The 18,040-nt window shown below is 38.7% G+C and overlaps 2 protein-coding genes across 2 annotated transcripts in view; both read left to right on the top strand.

Moving 5' to 3' along the window:
* LOC121389432 (hemicentin-1-like) overlaps nucleotides 1-3,537 on the top strand; it is a 49,190-nt gene extending 45,653 nt beyond the window's left edge. Inside the window, exon 8 of the mRNA XM_041521060.1 lies at nucleotides 2,587-3,537. Within this exon, the coding sequence (XP_041376994.1) occupies nucleotides 2,587-2,858 (272 nt within the window). The 3' untranslated portion in view covers nucleotides 2,859-3,537. The remainder of the gene's footprint in view (nucleotides 1-2,586) is intronic.
* Nucleotides 3,538-5,884: 2,347 nt separating this feature from the next.
* Nucleotides 5,885-17,761, top strand: LOC121388825 (proclotting enzyme-like). Its single transcript, XM_041520335.1, has 5 exons — nucleotides 5,885-6,112; nucleotides 6,854-6,981; nucleotides 14,111-14,248; nucleotides 14,876-15,033; nucleotides 17,078-17,761. The coding sequence occupies exons 2-5, from the start codon at nucleotides 6,978-6,980 to the stop codon at nucleotides 17,237-17,239; spliced, it is 462 nt and encodes a 153-aa protein (XP_041376269.1). The 5' UTR covers nucleotides 5,885-6,112; nucleotides 6,854-6,977; the 3' UTR covers nucleotides 17,240-17,761.
* The last annotated feature ends 279 nt before the right edge of the window (nucleotides 17,762-18,040 follow it).

Here is an 18,040-nt window from a genome sequence, read left to right as displayed (position 1 = left end):
CATTAGTAGTTACCAAATCGAGATTATTAGGCGTTACTGCTTCTACCAACTCGGTCCCATCCAATATCCTAGCTATTTGTGTATTACACAGATCAACTGTGTCGTTATCGGGAGCCTGTTTTTTTCTTAGTCATTGACCTAGTGGTAACACACGCTAGAAAGATGTCTACATCTACCTCTGTTCCTGTACTAACGGGCTTCTTCATTATCTCTAGATTGGGACACCCCTGACAACACTTCTCTGTTAAATTGTTAGCTGATAATCTCTTGGTTTTTGGTAGGAACCCCAACTTATGTGTAGACTCAGTCTTTCTAGTCTTTTGGTCGTTATAAGTGTACTTTATGTTTGTTTTGTTTTGATGTTTGTACAGTACATGGGGGGTGGTCTGGATGGATCACATCGATCACGTTACCCCCGTGTCCAGTCACGTGTGGGATTAGTTACATCCCTGTCACCCAGACACGACAGTGCACCAACCCCCCCACCCAGCAACGGCGGCTTGTACTGCCAGGGACCCTCGAGGAGGAATGTTTCTGCCCGGTGTATTCTGCAGGATTGTACAAATCAGCCAGGTACGGATCGACAGTCAGACAGACCTAAAAACTAGACAGACAGAAAGTTGGACAAACATGGAGAGAGAGAGAGAGAGAGAGAGAGAGAGAGAGAGAGAGAGAGAGAGAGAGAGAGAGAGAGAGGGGGAGAGGGAGAGGGAGGGAGGGAGAGAGAGAGGGGAGAGAGGGAAGAGAGAGAGAGAGAGAGAGAGAGAGGGAGGGAGAGAGGGAGAGGGAGGGAGAGAGATCGATCGACAGAGAGAGAGAGAGATCGACACACACACACACACACACACACACACACACACACACACACACACACACACGCACACACTCACAATGTCATGTATATACTAGGACATCCACGAGTCCAAAATATAGGACTCGAGTATTCGAGGGTCAAACTCGACCCGGACCAAGTACCGACTATTACACTAGTGGATTGACCCCTCCAGTACTGGAATACACATGTTAACCCATCTACCATAGTTTTACATAGTGACAAACATAAACGACACCGACTACTACCATAGGTTCACAAATATAAATATCTAACTGGAGTCCTTAGCCTAAAATAACCTATCCATAATGTGCCCTTGTAAAAAAACAATTGATCGATCCGCAAAGCCGTTGTAACTACTTTGTTAATCCTGCACTGGACCCCTCAAAGTCCGCCCCCTCTTTGAATTGCAACTTGCTTGGTTATTATCGAATGCATGAATGAATAAATGAATGTTTAACGATACCCCAGCATGAAAAATACATCGGCTATTGCGTGTCAAACTATGGTAATTCAAAACATGAAGTGATGATCAACATCAATATAAAAACACAGTGTAAAGAACTGTGCAAAAATATACAAATATCACAGATAGATCTGATAGTTATTGTCGAGTTGTAACCAATATTGCAGTACACGGTGGATGGTCGGCGTGGCAAGATCCTGTTCCACTCCCAGCCTGTCCTGTGTCGTGTGGGACGGGACTTTTAAGATACACACGGACACGACAGTGTAACAACCCTCCACCCAGCAACGGAGGAAGAGGCTGTTCGGGGTATCTAACACAGACCGCGTATCAGATCTGTACACAGCCAGATTGCCCAGGTAAGGTATAGGAACAGTCACCTTCAGAAATTCTCATGTTATCTCCGAACCGTTTTTGCTTCTTCTTCTTCTTTTAGATAAGCATAGATACTTAGTTAATTAAAACATTAACTCCATTTCACAATTTACAAACTTGCGATATTTTAATTATGTTACGGTGTAACAGAATACTATTATAATGTTATTCATATACTCACTCTGATATATCTTGTTTGGTGAGAAGATATTCTAGTTTTAAAGCGCATAGACATGCATTAAAAAAACGTTGAAAATTAAATAAATTATGTTTAAAGTTTTTGGCCATGATAATAAATGTGGAATAATAACATTAATTCCTATCATCTCAACAACCACCACCACCACCACCACCACCATCATCATCATCACCACCACCACCACCATCATCATAATCATCACCATCATAGTAAAAAACATTACCACCACCACCATCATCATCATCACCACCACCACCACCACCTTCATCGTCATCACCACCACCACCATCTTCATCACCACCACCGCCATCAGAATAACAAAACATTATCACCACCACCACCATCATTACCATCATCATCACCACCGTAATTATCATCAACGTCGTCGTCATTGCTACCACTTTAGCACCACCATTCAATACCATCACCAACACAATTAAATTACGCGCAACCACCGTAATAAAAACTTCCAAAAATTAATGTCACCATTACCATAAACATGGTTACCACCACCACCACAACCACCGCCACCATCATCATTATTGTCACCACCAGCATCATCATAAACAGCTGGAGATTTCACCATGTGTTTATAATACAAGCTTCTAAAGTCTGCTGTTACTGCTGACACCTTTACATCGGTTGATTTAACATCACCAGGTAGTAAATATACAACATCGTGTATATACTTTTCTAAACGTTATATTGATGTAGGTCCAGTTCACGGTGGATGGTCAGCGTGGCAAGACCCTGTTCCACTCCCAGCCTGCCCTGTGACGTGTGGAACGGGAACTATAACATACACACGGACACGACAGTGTAACAACCCTCCACCCAGCAACGGAGGAAACAACTGTCTGGGATCGTCATTACAAGCTGCATCACAGTTCTGTACACAGCCAGATTGTCCAGGTAAGTTAGTCCCGGATCTTCAACTCAAACTGCATCACAGTTCTGTACACAGCCAGATTTCCCAGGTAAGTTAGTCTGGAATCGTCAACACAAACTGCATCACAGTTCTGTACACAGCCAGATTGTCCAGGTAAATTAGTCCGGGATCGTCAACACAAGCTGCATCACAGTTCTGTACACAACCAGGTTGTCCAGGTAAATTAGTCCGGGATCGTTAACACAAGCTGCATCACAGTTCTGTACACAAACAGATTGTCCAGGTAAGTTAGTCTGGGATCGTCAACACAAACTGCATCACAGTTCTGTACACAGCCAGACTGTACAGGTAAGTTAGTCTGGGATCTTCAACTCAAATTGCATCATAGTTCTGTACACAGCCATTTTGTCCACGTAAGTTATCGGAATAAAGTCACCTAGATTCTCGTATCATCTTATTTGTTTTCTTTATAGGTAAGCATAGATGCTTAGTTAATTAAAGCATTTTCTAGATTCAGAATTACGCTGTTTTACTTATTAGACTCTACGCCATGATGTAATACAATTCCACTGTACTGTTTAATTCAAATATCGAATCTGATATTCCTTGTTTGATGTGTCTCTGTTATTGTCCGTCCCACAGAGAACGCCTTTTTTCATACTATGGAATTTACTACAAGTGATTTATTTCTGAACCGATTGATTTCTAAATTGCACACAAAAATTGCAAACTGAAGTTATTTAGAAAAAAACCCCACAATTTTTATAGAATAAAGGGTCGGACTATAGGTGTTTCAACACAAACCGCATCACAATCATGTACACAGCGAGCTTGTCCACTTTCATTGAGCCTTGCGGAGCACTCGCTCAGGGTTTGGAGTCGGTATCTGGATTAAAAATCCCATGCCTCGACTGGGATCCGAACCCAGTACCTACCAGCCTGTATACCGTATGGCCTAGTGGTTAAGCTACCGAAGTGGTTAAGCTACCGAACTTAAGACTAATAGGTACTGGGTTCGCATCCTGGTACAGGCTCTCACCCAGAGCGAATTTAATGACTCAATAGGATGGGTACATGTAAGGACAATACACCGACTTCTCTGTCATTAACCACTAACAATTAACCGCTAACCCACAGAGTGTAGATAGCCCAGCTGTGTGCCCAGGAAAGCGTGCTAAACTCGTGGATATAAGTGGATATAAGTACGAAAATAACTATAAACAAACAAAGAAACAATGCCTACATACCAAACCGCCTACTTCATCGGTCCTGATAAAAAAAAAAAAACAAATAAAAAAAAAAAAAAAAAAAAATAATAATAATAATAATAAAAAAAAAAAGAAAAGAAAAGAAAGTCAAACACTTACCTCTATTGACATACCCACTCAACATTTGCAGAAAATATTACAGCTGAATAGCACAGTAGTTAGATGTCGTCATCAGGTAGTAATAATAGTAGATATTTAAAATAAAAATAAATATGCTTATAAATGTCAAAAAGCGATTCTGTTAGCACATTTCTGAAGTTAAACTATAATATTAAGAAGAATGTAGGCCTACGTAGTATCGCTTTGACATCAATACGCATAATTATTAAAACGTTAAAGCATTGTTGACGTCACGTCGAAGGAATGTTGGCGTTTTTATGGCAACATCTTCGGCAATTTTCGTAACTTAACGGAAAATGGTGAAATACCATTAAAACACACAGCTTCAGCTCCCCACCCTTGAATCCGCACCTGACAAAGAATAAAGGTAGCGCAGGAATAGTGATTATGCAAATTTGAGTCTGGTACTTTTAATGAATGTGTAATTTTGTTATAAAATATATAAGAAAACCCCCACAAAACCCCCAGATTTAGTATAATTTTAATAAGATTCCTAATTTAGGTGTTTGCTTAGTTTGTTAAGCTTAAAATAAAGTTTAAAGTTAAAGTTTGTTTTGTTTAACGACACCACTAGAACACATTGATTTATTATGTACGGCATTTGTTTTAGTGCATTATCTGTAGCTACTGTGCCTACATGAATAAAACATATTTAGGGGTCAGAGCAGACTTGTGACCCCTAACTTTCTCCACAAGAGACGTCGTTACTGGACCCCTGTGGACCCCTCCCACCCTGGATTCGCGCCTGGCTGTATATTGAATGTGTTTCTGGTCGTCCGAATGTTTTCAAATAGCTAACACTTCATTTTACTTCATATGCAATTAGTCATTAAAAACGCCAAGTCGTGCGGAAACATGTTACAATGGCAGCATACTTAAGACAGTCCCTTTAAGAAATCTATGAAAAATAACAAATTGCGCCAGTACTGGCGTGTTATAAAAGTGGATAATTTTCTGTAGACAGAGTAGAAACCATATGTCAACTATCACCTGTAGACAGAGTAGAAACCATATGTCAACTATCACCTGTAGACAGAGTAGAAACCTTATGTCAACTATCACCTGAAGAAAGAGTAGAAACCATATATCAACTATCACCCGAAGAAAGAATAGGAACCATATATCAACTATCACCTGAAGAAAGAGTAGGAACCATATATTAACTATCACCCGAAGACAGAGTAGGAACCATATATGAACTATCACCTGAAGAAAGAGTAGGAACCATATATTAACTATCACCTGAAGACAGAGTAGGAACCATATATTAACTATCACCTGAAGAAAGTGTAGGAAGTATTAACTATCACCTGTAGACAGAGTAGGAACCATATATTAACTATCACCTGAAGAAAGAGTAGGAACCATATATTAACTAACACCTGTAGACAGAGTAGGAACCATATATTAACTAACACCTGTAGACAGAGTAGGAACCATATATTAACTATCACCTGTAGACAGAGTAGGAACCATATATTAACTATCACCTGAAGAAAGAGTAGGAACCATATATTAACTATCACCTGAAGAAAGAGTAGGAACCATACGTCAACTATCACCTGAAGAAAGAGTAGAAACCATATGTCAACTATCACCTGAAGAAAGAACACCTGTCATACATTTCCGCATGACTCTATCATAACGTCTTTAAGAATCAGTCTTGTACAGAGATACGGTATTGACTATGCTAACCCAGTACCCACCAGCCTTTATAAAGTCCGATGGCTTAACCACTACACCACCGAGGCCGATATTTATTTTTATTTATTTATTTATTTAATTTAGTTGGCTGTGGTGAATCAGTTCTCGGGATTCTACCCACGGCTAGAATTGTCGGCGGTCAGACGGCCACGGCGTGTGAGTTTCCGTGGGTGGCGGCTATTCTACGTGACAACATCCTCATCTGCGGGGGCGCGCTGGTCGACGAAACACACGTGATCACCGCAGCGCACTGTTTACAGTAAGGAATTCAGAGGGGGCATTTTACACTGGCAATATACTAAACAACAACACAATAAACGAGAATATATATATATATATATATATATATATATATATATATATATATATATATATATATAGAGAGAGAGAGAGAGAGAGAGAGAGAGAGAGAGAGAGAGAGAGAGAGAGAGAGAGAGAGAGACACACACACACACACACACAGAGTCAGACAGACAGACAGACAGAGCGAGAGAGAGAGACACACACACACACACACACACACACACACACACACACACATATAGTTGAATCCCGTTGGCTCGAACCCCGCCGGTTCTCGAGAAAGTGTTCGACCCATCGCGTAGTTCGACTAAACCGTTCCGTCAACACCGTGTAAGTGTAACTCGGGACTTCGTTTTTGGTTGGTGCGTTGTGATGTATTCGACCCTTTCGAGTTCGACCCAACGAGATTTTATATGTATATACATGCATACATAGATATGTACATACATACATACACAAGTACGTACGCACGCACACACACACACACACACACACACACACACACACACACACACACACACACAGACATACATATACACAATACACGATGCAATTAATTTGATAAATAAGACTGCCACAGTGCGCCTAACATGTTGCATGATATGTGCCACTCAATATTTTATTTATTTGTATGACAAGAGTAAATTATCATTTATTTACTGGTCAGTATTTATGCACATGCATTTCTGTTTGCCAGTGTAAAGGGAATATTTTCTGTACAGCTGGGAAAACATTACCTCGACAATACACTGAACGCTCAGTCTCTTCAGGAAATATCAGCAACAGCGCTCTCCCACGAACAGTTTCATCTTGCACAAGGAATGTGTGAGTATCAAAGTTTCATGACCCATGTGGTTAAAACTATCTTGGTATATATCAATACGTCATCGATTGGCGCACTACTGTGGCAGTAGCCCGAGTACTCTGACTGTAAGAGAGCTAGACGGACATTTGGACATAAACACGCTCTCGTTACAGTCAGAGACCAACCTATGTCTTTTTTTTACGAGTCCCGCTCTAATATGTGTAAATACCTTTACATCAATGTAAAAATGTAATTTGTTATTTTAATATTTCGCAGGTATTTGTCAGATATTGTTGTCTGCCAAATAGTCTTTATTCTATTAGTTTTCTCACTCAGGTACCCTTTATCTGATTGGCTAATAGCACTGCATGCTTTTCACGTGCACACACTACATGAACAGCAGACATGTTTGACGGGTTTTGACAGGCGACAGATCAGAATACATTATAGGTTTTCACACACTGTCTTGTTGACCACCGGCATTGTTTACGCTCGTGTACCACATACAGGGTATGACATAGGCGTTGTTTGCAATGTCATAATGAACTGTTTATGAAGTAAATCATTTCCAAACGTCGTGACGTGTTGTTTTCGTCCTTTGAACCCTGTTACAAATTGGAGCCGACGTAGGGACATCGATTCGTTTGAACCTGAACATCGTTGGAATGCCACAAGTGTTGTGAAAACTGTTGATAGTGATACAGACTGTGATTGAACGGCATTTAGCTAGCTAAATGTGATCTTTGTCAATTCCATCATGTATACTTTGGCGCCTTGAATATTTTTGTTGTGTGTGTGTATAAATTTATATTTTTGGGGGTTTATTTTTTTTATGTGAGCTCACAATAATTATTGCCATTGCAATTGATGTACATGCATTGTGCATAATTTTTTTTACACTTTAATATTTTTTTTACTGACATTTATTGATTAGATTTGGATTGTGATTTTTCAGATACTTTCAGATAACAATTTTGTCAGTTTTGTTAGTCCATCTTGTACTTAGCTGGTCCACACATTCCCATTTTTTGTTTTAAACAAAAATATTATTCTGTAGTTTCCCATTTTTTGTTTTAAACAAAAATATTATTCTGTAGTTTCCGGTCTTTGTACCCATATATTCCATTTATTGTACTTGACTTGCCTGCTAGGTTGGTTTCCTATTACCCATTTACCTTTCAGTAGTAAACAAATTTGTTTTTGAGTTAAGTATTCAGTGTGTTTAGAGATTGTGTGTTTACCTTTCAGTAGTAAATAACTGTTTTTGAGTTATCTCCCCTTCATCTTATATATTTTTTATTTTTTATTATTTTTTTTTTTCACGCTGTTTAAGTATTCAGCGTGTTCCCCCTCAGGTATGTATCGGTAAGGCTGATTATGCTTGAAAGTGTGAGTTGCCCTTAAAAATTAAAGACAACACTTACTAATTATTAAATTATAATAATTAATTAATTATAAATTTCACTTAGGTAGAATTAAATAATAGTTATTAAATATTAGTATAGTTACACATTTTGAAAAATAATTAATAATTTACACATGCATTTAGGTATATTGACTGTTTGACCATGGACTGAAGATAACTACAGTACATTTGCACAGCACTTAACATTTTTTTCCCCGCACATTTGTACTTTGTAGTAGTTTATTCCTATAATTATTATTCGTACTGGTGTTGTTTGACACAAGTGCATTTGTTTTTTTCCTGAGTAGTTTATTCCTATAATCATTATTTGTACTTGTGTTTAACACCATTGCAATTGGAAAGACCAATTGTATGTGAAATGAAAGTGTTCTGTAAGACTACTGCCCAACTGTGTTGAGTTTGACAGTTTACACTAACTTCAGTACTAGCTATACTGAAGTTATTTGATAAATACACAATTGCTATTTCGCCATTTAACTGTTAACACTTTAACAGTTTGGTTTCATTCTGTTTATAAATTTATTTTTTTTTTTTTTTTTTTTTTTTTTTTTTTTTTTTCCAGATTTTGTCGGTGATAACCAAAGTGTAGTTTTGCCTCATCGAACCACACTTTGGAATTGTTTATCCATTTTTTTTTAATTTGTGACATTTCTTCGGGAAATTTATATTGCGACTTGTTGTTGCTTGCATGGTCGTGTACCATATTCCAATAATATTTATTGGTGTCTGCTGTCTGTAAGTCTGTCAAAGCTGGTGATAGATCGATTATTTTCCTGAGTTGAATTTTATTTGACAAATAGCTGAATTTCATTCAGCATACTCATTTTGGACTTGTGGCTTGTCTTAGTTTGTGATATTTTTCATATCCATTTGAGACAGGTTTTATATTTTGGACTTGTGGTTTGTCTTATTTTGTGATATTTTCAATATCCATTTAAGACAGAGGTTTTATATTTGAGTTGAAATTCTAAGAATTTCAGAACACTGATGAATGTTTTCATATTTATGAAGACATATACTGTTTATTCTCTTTAAAATAAACTGGCTTTCTTGTATATTTGGTGATCTTGGATTGGAGTTGACTGTGTTCATAGTACCATCTATTTGGGAATTGTTTATATTCAGTTTATTGTTTTATCAAGTTGATTTGATCTCCAGCCATGGAACTTGATGAACAACAGATTGGAGAACTGGTCAATGTGTTTCATAAGATTGGATACTTCTGACGATTTAAAGACATGGATTCATGGTATGTCGCAACAGCAAGGACCGCTTTTCAAGACTGAGGATCCTTTGCCACCACCACCACCACCCAAGGAATCTGCTGTTTTCCCACGTCAAAAGTGCGGAAGATAAGAACATTTTGGTTCCTCCTAATAGTAGAGTGGTTGTAAGAGGTCGAGTTGATAAAGGTTTGAAATCACCGAAGATGTGTGTACTCCTCCAATCGACGTCAAGGTCATCTCTGACAGATGACATTGATATTGAACCTTCTATTGTCACCTATGACATTGAAAATTTGGACATTATTGAAGTTCATATCTGCAATGTAACGTCTCGAACTGTAATGGTTCCACCACGAGCACTGCTTTGTGAACTACACCCAGTGACTTTAGAGGATCCACCAGTCCACCAGCCAGTTGACATAACAACATTGTTAGATCAGGTTGAGATTGAGAAAGAAGGCCTTACTCCAGAGGAAGTGGAACAAGGAATAAAAGTTGTCGAGGATTTTCAGGATATATTCTCTAAAGGTGATGAAGATCTTGGTTACTCTCGTCAAGTTCGTCATAGAATTGATTTGTATGACTGTACACCATTCAAACAACGACATAGACGGATTCCTTCATCCATGTTTGAAGAAGTGAAGAGTCATCTACAACAACTTTTGTCTGCTGGAGTTATCCGACGATCACATAGTCCATGGGCTTCAAATGTTGTGCTTGCTAAGAAGAAAGATGGTAAACTGAGAATGTGTATTGATTACCGCCAATTGAACAACCGGACCATCAAAGATTCTTACGCTTTGCCACGGATTGATGAACTTCTGGATTGTTTGGGAGGAATGAAATACTTTTCAGTTCTCGATATGAAAAGTGGTTATCACCAGGTGGAGATCGAGGAAAAACACAAAGAACGGACTGCTTTTACTGTTGGACTTCTTGGGTTTTATGAGTTTAACAAGATGCCATTTGGGTTGTCCAATGCCCCAGCAACATACCAACGTTTGATGGAAACTTGTCTGGATGAACTGCATCTCAATATTTGCATGATTTACATTGATGACTTGATTGTATTTTCAAAGTCTTATGAAGAGCACGTCCAGAGATTGGAGACAGTATTTCAACGACTTCGCGACTGTGGGTTAAAGCTTGCTCCAAAGAAATGCAATCTATTCAAACATCGAGTGAAGTATGTTGGGTACATTGTTTCTGCAGATGGCATAGAAGCAGATCCAGAGAAGGTGGATAAGATCAAGCAGTGGCCTACTCCGAAAACCCCGGAAGAAGTTAGAAAATTTCTTGGATTTGCAGGATATTACAGGAAATTTGTATCAAACTTTTTCCAAGATTGCGAAGCCATTAAATGAACTTATGCCAAAATCCGCTTCTAAAAAGACAAGAAGACAGGCTTCTGACGCAGTGCAGTGGAAATGGGAGTAGGAACAAGAAGATGCTTTTGAAAAATTAAAAAGTAGACTTTCTTCTCCACCCATATTGGGATATGCAGATTACAACAAACCTTTTGAGCTCCACACGGATGCATCTGCTCAAGGTTTGGGAGCTGTATTATACCAGGAACAAGATGGACTTTTAAGAGTCATTGCCTATGCCAGTAGAGGAGTGAGCCGTTCTGAAAAGAATTACTCAGCTCACAAGCTGGAATTTTTATGTCTGAAATGGTCAATTTCTGAAAAATTCCATGATTATTTATATGGGCATGATTTTATTGTGGTGGCTGACAACAATCCGTTGACATATGTATTGACTTCTGCTCGTCTTGATGCCACTGGACATCGTTGGTTGGCTTCATTGGCGAATTATAATTTCAGTATCCGATACAGACCAGGCAAGGCTAATGCCGATGCTGACACACTGTCAAGGTTACCAGAAGACACAGATGTTTCACAAGACATGGAAAGTTTGTCAAACGATTCCATTCAAGCAATTTGTAAGTCAACTTGTGTTTCCAATTTGGCTGAAAGTTTGTGTTTGTCCATTGATGTTAGTGACTTTGATGATACCGATATTACAGAGGACAAATGTGTAGAGAATGCTCGTGAATGGAGACGTTCTCAAAACAAGGATCCAGCACTTGCCACAGTCATCGGACATTTGAGGAATGGAACCAGACCTGACAGGTTGCAATATACTGGAAATCAGGAGATGATCGGATTTCTGAAGACCTTTCAACAGCTTCAACTTAAAGAGTGGTGTTTTGTACCGAATCACTAAAGTGGATGGTGAGACACACGAACAGCTGGTCCTTCCAGACAGATGCCGATTGGTGGCTTTGAGCAGCTTGCATGATAATGTTGGACACCCAGGCAGAGATAGAACATTATCACTCATTAAAGAACGATTTTTCTGGCCGGGAATGACAAAAGATGTTGAGGAACATGTTCATAACTGTGTGCCTTGTTTACGCAGAAAGACACCTACAACAAGTAGAGCACCTTTAGTCAGTATAGAAACTTCACATCCGCTTGAACTTGTCTGTATGGATTTCTTGACATTGGAACCATCGAAAGGAGGGCAACAGTATATCTTAGTAGTTACCGACCATTTCACCAGGTATGCGCAGGCATATCCCACCAAAAACATGACTGCAGCTCTTGCTTTCTGATCATAATACAGTTTTTGTCTTGTTTGAGACTTCTTGACTGCAGCGGAGGCTAAATCATAAGCATGTGTTAGACGTTCTCGTAATTCTTTGTTGTAGGCTGCTACAGATTTGGATTTCTTTGTCTCCATGTCCAATCCAAAAGCCATATCCACAGGTAAACGCGGTTGACGTGCAAACATCAATGAAAATGGAGAATAACCTGTAGTTTCATGACGTGTGCAATTATATGCATGAACTAAAGGACCTACATGTACTCTCCAATTCTTCTTGCTGTTCGAATCTAAAGTTCCGAGCATGTTGCAGAGTGTCCGGTTGAAGCGTTCGCACATCCCGTTACCCATTGGGTGATAGGGTGTGGTTCTGGTTCTGGATTTGACAATCTTCAACAAGGCACACAGCTCTTGCATCAGTTTTCCCGTGAAATTAGCTCCTTGGTCGGAATGAATACGTTTTGGAATTCCATAGTGAACTACAAAGTTGTTGAAAAACGTCTCTGCTGTAGTCTTTGCAGTCATGTTTTTGGTGGGATATGCCTGCGCATACCTGGTGAAATGGTCGATAACTACTAAGATATACTGTTGCCCTCCTTACGTCGGCTCCAAATGTAACAGATAAAAATCAACCTCCACTTAGGGGATTCGAACCATAGACTCTCAGTACGAGAGTCCAGTGCTCTACCAACTGAGCTAATAGGGAAATTCCCACTAGCTACTGCCAGTAGGAGCACTTTATACCAACACTACTACACTACAACCTTACAGGAAAGTCAACCAAACGAGTTGAATGATATAAATTATGATCAATTATGGGTAATAAATAGGATTTCTTACACACCCGTTGGTGAGAACACCATGTGTTATTTATGATAACACATATAATACCTGTTTACACACGTACATGTGTTAACAATTTCAAGACATACGACTGGCTGCTCCTAGGTGATGACCAGGTCACCAATGCCATACGTCCAATGAAAAACAGCACGGTGGAAATCGATTACATTGTGACGTATAGTTAACCTGACAATCTTGTGTCTTTGACTTGTAAGTTAGCTACAGGTGCAACGGCTGTAAATAACTTTTAGTCGATAAAGATGTTAAACGTTGCTTAAAGCCTGGTTTTTTAGGATATGTAAGAAATAGAATAATACATTCGTGTCCGTTAGATACCATTTATCTCACAACTCGTTGTTTGAAAAAGTATCAAACTCGCTTTCGCTCGTTAGATACATTTTAAAACAACTCGTTGTGAGATAAATGGTATCTAACGGCCACTCATGTATTATTCTCTATATACGTCATCGATAGGCGCACTACAACCTTACAGGAACGTCAACCAACCGAGCTGAATGTTATAAATTAGATCGATTATGGGTAATAAATAGGATATTAAACTCGCTACCATTTCGTATCATGTTTATGTCCCTCGTGAAATAATGTTCATTGTCACTCGCTAAATCTCGTGACAATTGAAATTATTTATCCTGGAATACAAACATGATACGAAATGGAAGCGCGTAAAATATCCTATAAATACCCACAGCAGACCTCACCGCGAAAAACACTGAGGCGAGTGATTAATGGCTTTCCTTACTTAGATTAAGGTTGGGTGGGGCGAATTACCGAATTTTCAATGGTCATTGATATATCGAAAAACCTTTCTATAGTTTCCGTAAACAATGACACCTCTGAATGAATGCACGACCCCCGTGAAATTGCGTCCATAAATAACCTGGTTTTCTTTTGTGTTTGTGTGTGTGTGTGTGTGTGTGGAGGGGGGGGGGGGGGGGTTAAATTTGTTTTTGCTTGTTGGAAAAGGGCTATGAGCGTAAAACAATATGCAACGCTTTAGCTAATTGTTACCATTTTCTTTTTCAGTGAACGACATTGGTGTACTAACGTTAAGCACCCCAGCCGTGTACGGAAACTGCGTTAGGCCGATATGCGTGGTCAACGGAACAGGGGCACTCAACTACAGCCTTCCTGGAATCGTCATAGGCTGGGGATACATGCAATGTTAGTATAAGTGCATCTTAAAGAGAAAATCTCACAGAATCTCACCCACTAAAGGCAGAGTTGTATGGTTTGCATGACTTGGAATATACACTGCGTGCGTTTTCCTTTTAGTTAATACTCGCTATTATACGTATGTTTCATTTTAAACGGCAAGCGCTAGTTAGTAATTAACAGGGTGGGGTGTATTCTTTATAACTTATTTATAGAGCTACGTAGCCATAATTCAGTTATATTCCAAATGGCTGAATAACATATTTTCGGGGAAAGAATCTAGTTCAGTTGGTAGAGCGCTTGTCTGAAATACCTGGCTCAGATCCAGGAATATGTAATGATGTGTGTATGTGTGTGTGTTTGTGTATATATGTGTATGTGTGTTTATGTCTCTCTCTCTCTCTCTCTCTCTCTCTCTCTCTCTCTCTCTCTCTCTCTGTGCGTCCGTGTGTGTGTGTGTAACATTGACCAAGCATATATCCGTTGCGTTCATAATCAAGACTCTTCACCTCATTCAAAGACAAACTTAATACTCTTCTACAAAACAAATAAGAATAATGGGCCTGCAAACAAAACAACAACAGCAGATATAAAAAATATTAACTAATATTATATTACATTTGACTTTTTATCCAGTCAACATACAGCAGCCCAGTAGTGAGTTGCGCAAGGTGTCTTTAACGATGTACGACAGCCAACCTTGCAGGACGTTGTTCAACGAACCCACCAGCATCGTCAGCGACGGCGTCATGTGTGCTTCAAACGGGCTGCTGGGAGGAAAAGACGCATGCAGGGTAAGATACATGTACTCCATTTTGTTTAACGACATCACTAGAGCACATTGATTTATTAATCATGGGCTATTAGATGTCAATCATTTGGTAATTTTAACATTTAGTCTTAGAGAGAAAACCCGCTACATATTTCCATTAGTTGCAAGGGATCTTTTATATGCACCATCCCACAGACAGGACAGCACATAGCACGGCATTTGATATACCAGTCGTGGTACACTGGCTGGAACGTTTGTTTTTAAAGTTTGTTTTTGTTTAACGACACCATTAGAGCACAATATTTATTAATCATGGGCTATTGGATGTCAAACATATGGTCATTTTGACACAGTCATAGAGAGGAAACATGTTACATTTTTCCATTAATAGCAAGGGATCTTGTATATGCACCATCCCACAGACAGGATAGCACATACCACGGCCTTTGATAAACCAGTCCTGGTGCACTGGCTGGAACGAGAAATACCCCAGTGGGATCCCGCTCAATCAAAAACATTTTCAATACACTTTCTGAGGGAGCATGTCTCGACCCCTCCCTATAAAATTCGCTCGCCACAATCTATAACCCTGTCTGTTAAAAAAATACTGCATACACACCTGTATTGGTTAGTTTAGAATGTTTACTCTGAGACTAAAGGTTACACACCACCATTAATTACTCCATGCAGTTCAATACAATTTCTATGTCCGAATATATTCTGTTAAAAATACAACACTGTCGAGATGGTCATGTGACTACTAATTTTAGGGAGTGCTCTCAACTGACACGTACCGTGTATAACATCAACATAGGCAGACCACGATTGTTTTCAATTAATGGCTCCTATGCCTGACTACCGCCTCGTGTTGCTGTTACACAAGTGGAACCATACCACTTACACAGTTGTTATCAGTTAGTACTACATATAAGAAGTTACTTCAAACCAATGAAACCAATGGGTTATTTAAATACTACAGAGGTCAGCCTACGTGTAATCATCAAAGAAAGATTTCAAAAAGCATATCAGAATTTTGTAGGTTTTTTTTTATGAGGAACTATTTCCTAAACCGGACTATATTAAGCTGCTACAGCAAGTAACGACACGACAAAATGGTGGTGTGTAGCCTGAAAGTATTTCTAATCATAATGTTAAAATATAACAAATAACTGGTACACATTATTCTAGTTGCAGCGAAATTAAATTTGAGCAGGAATATGATTTTTAATTATTACATATACATGTCCAGTGGGCTATTTCTCATTCCAGCTAGTGCACCACGACTGGTATATCAAAGGTCGTGGTATGTGCTATCCTGTTTGTGGGATGGTGCATATAAAAGATTCCTTGCTACTATTGGAAAATATAGCGGGTTTCCTCTAAGACTATATGTCAAAATTATTAAATGTTTGACATCCAATAGCCGATGAGTAACAAATCTAGTAGTGGTAAACAAAAACAAACTTTACCATGTACATATATATATATATATATATATATATATATATATAGAGAGAGAGAGAGAGAGAGAGAGAGAGAGAGAGAGAGAGAGAGAGAGAGAGAGAGAGAGAGAGAGAGAGAGAGAGAGAGAGACGGGCGCGCGCGCGCACACACACACACACGCAGATGGACGCACGCAAACACATACACAGAATGAATGAATGTTTAACGACACCCCAGCACGAAAAATACATCGGCTATTGGGTGTCAAACTATGGTAATGGAAACAAACAAGGTGATGATCAACATCAACAGAAAAATTTAAGATATAAATAAAAACAGTGTAAAGAACTGTGCAAAAATACAAATACAAATATCACAGATACATACTGACTTTTACTCTAAACTTCAATTTGTGCTGTATTGGCCATTCTCAAAGAGAATGTTACACCCCTGCACCACGGTGAGGTTATAGCACGTGCAGGGGCACATACACAGAGACCGAAATAGAGAGAGAGAGAGAGAGAGAGAGAGAGAGAGAGAGAGAGAGAGAGAGAGAGAGAGAGAGAGAGAGAGAATGCTGGAAATGGTGGACTTTAAAACTTAAGGTTGTTTGTAACTTTCAGGGTGATTCTGGCGGTCCACTAATGGCGGTTATAGACGGAAGGTATTGGTTGTACGGTCTCGTGTCCAACGGAAGAGACTGCGCTTTGGTGGGACAGACGGGATTCTATACGAAGATAGAAGCCTATTATGACTGGCTTACCAGTCACACCCTTTTACAATAAACACTGTTCACGAATGTTGTACGATATCAAGTTTATCAATCACACGCAGTTGCAGAAAATACTGTAGCCGAATGTTCATATGATAAAAAAAAAATTTAAATTCACAATATCACGTTTATTAGTCAAATCCAGTTACAATAAGGTCTGTTTCCGAATGTTCATACGATAAAAAGACATGCACGATATCACATTTATCAGTCACACCCAGTTACAATAAAATCTGTTCCCGAATGTTCATATAGTGAAACGACATTTACGAGATCACATTTATCAGTCACACCCAGTTAAAATAAACACTGTTCCTGACTGTTCATATGATAAAAAGACATGTATGATGTCAAGTTTACCAGTCATACGCAATTACAGATAATACTGTAACCAAAGTTTAATTAATTCAAAGACATAATTCAAAATAGCTATATACACATATGCACGGTCAATCTTTAGTCAAGAGAAAATAGGAGGTGTGTGTTGAAAAAGCAGGAGATTTTGTCAAAAAACAGGAGATTTTTTAACTGCACACAATTTAACCCAAAATCGCAAGTTTAAAAAAAAAAAATGTATTACAGTAAGTTATATGAACACTACATAATGTTATATATACTTGTTAACCTTAGATCTTGGCATTAAAAAAAAAAAAAAAAATTTTAAAAATTTAAATATCATCATGACTTTATACATATTTAAAAAAAAGAACTCTTTTATCCCAAAATATTAAGAACACGAAAAGAAATTAAAAAATTAATTAGTACATTTACGGTATTACACTTACAGGTCACGTTACATCATCATTTGTGGTTT

The sequence above is a fragment of the Gigantopelta aegis genome, chromosome 14 (assembly GCF_016097555.1).
Source record: "Gigantopelta aegis isolate Gae_Host chromosome 14, Gae_host_genome, whole genome shotgun sequence".
Lineage (NCBI taxonomy): Eukaryota > Metazoa > Mollusca > Gastropoda > Neomphalida > Peltospiridae > Gigantopelta > Gigantopelta aegis.
The sequence above is the reverse complement of the archived record's forward strand: the minus strand, read 5'-3'. Positions and strand labels throughout refer to the sequence as shown.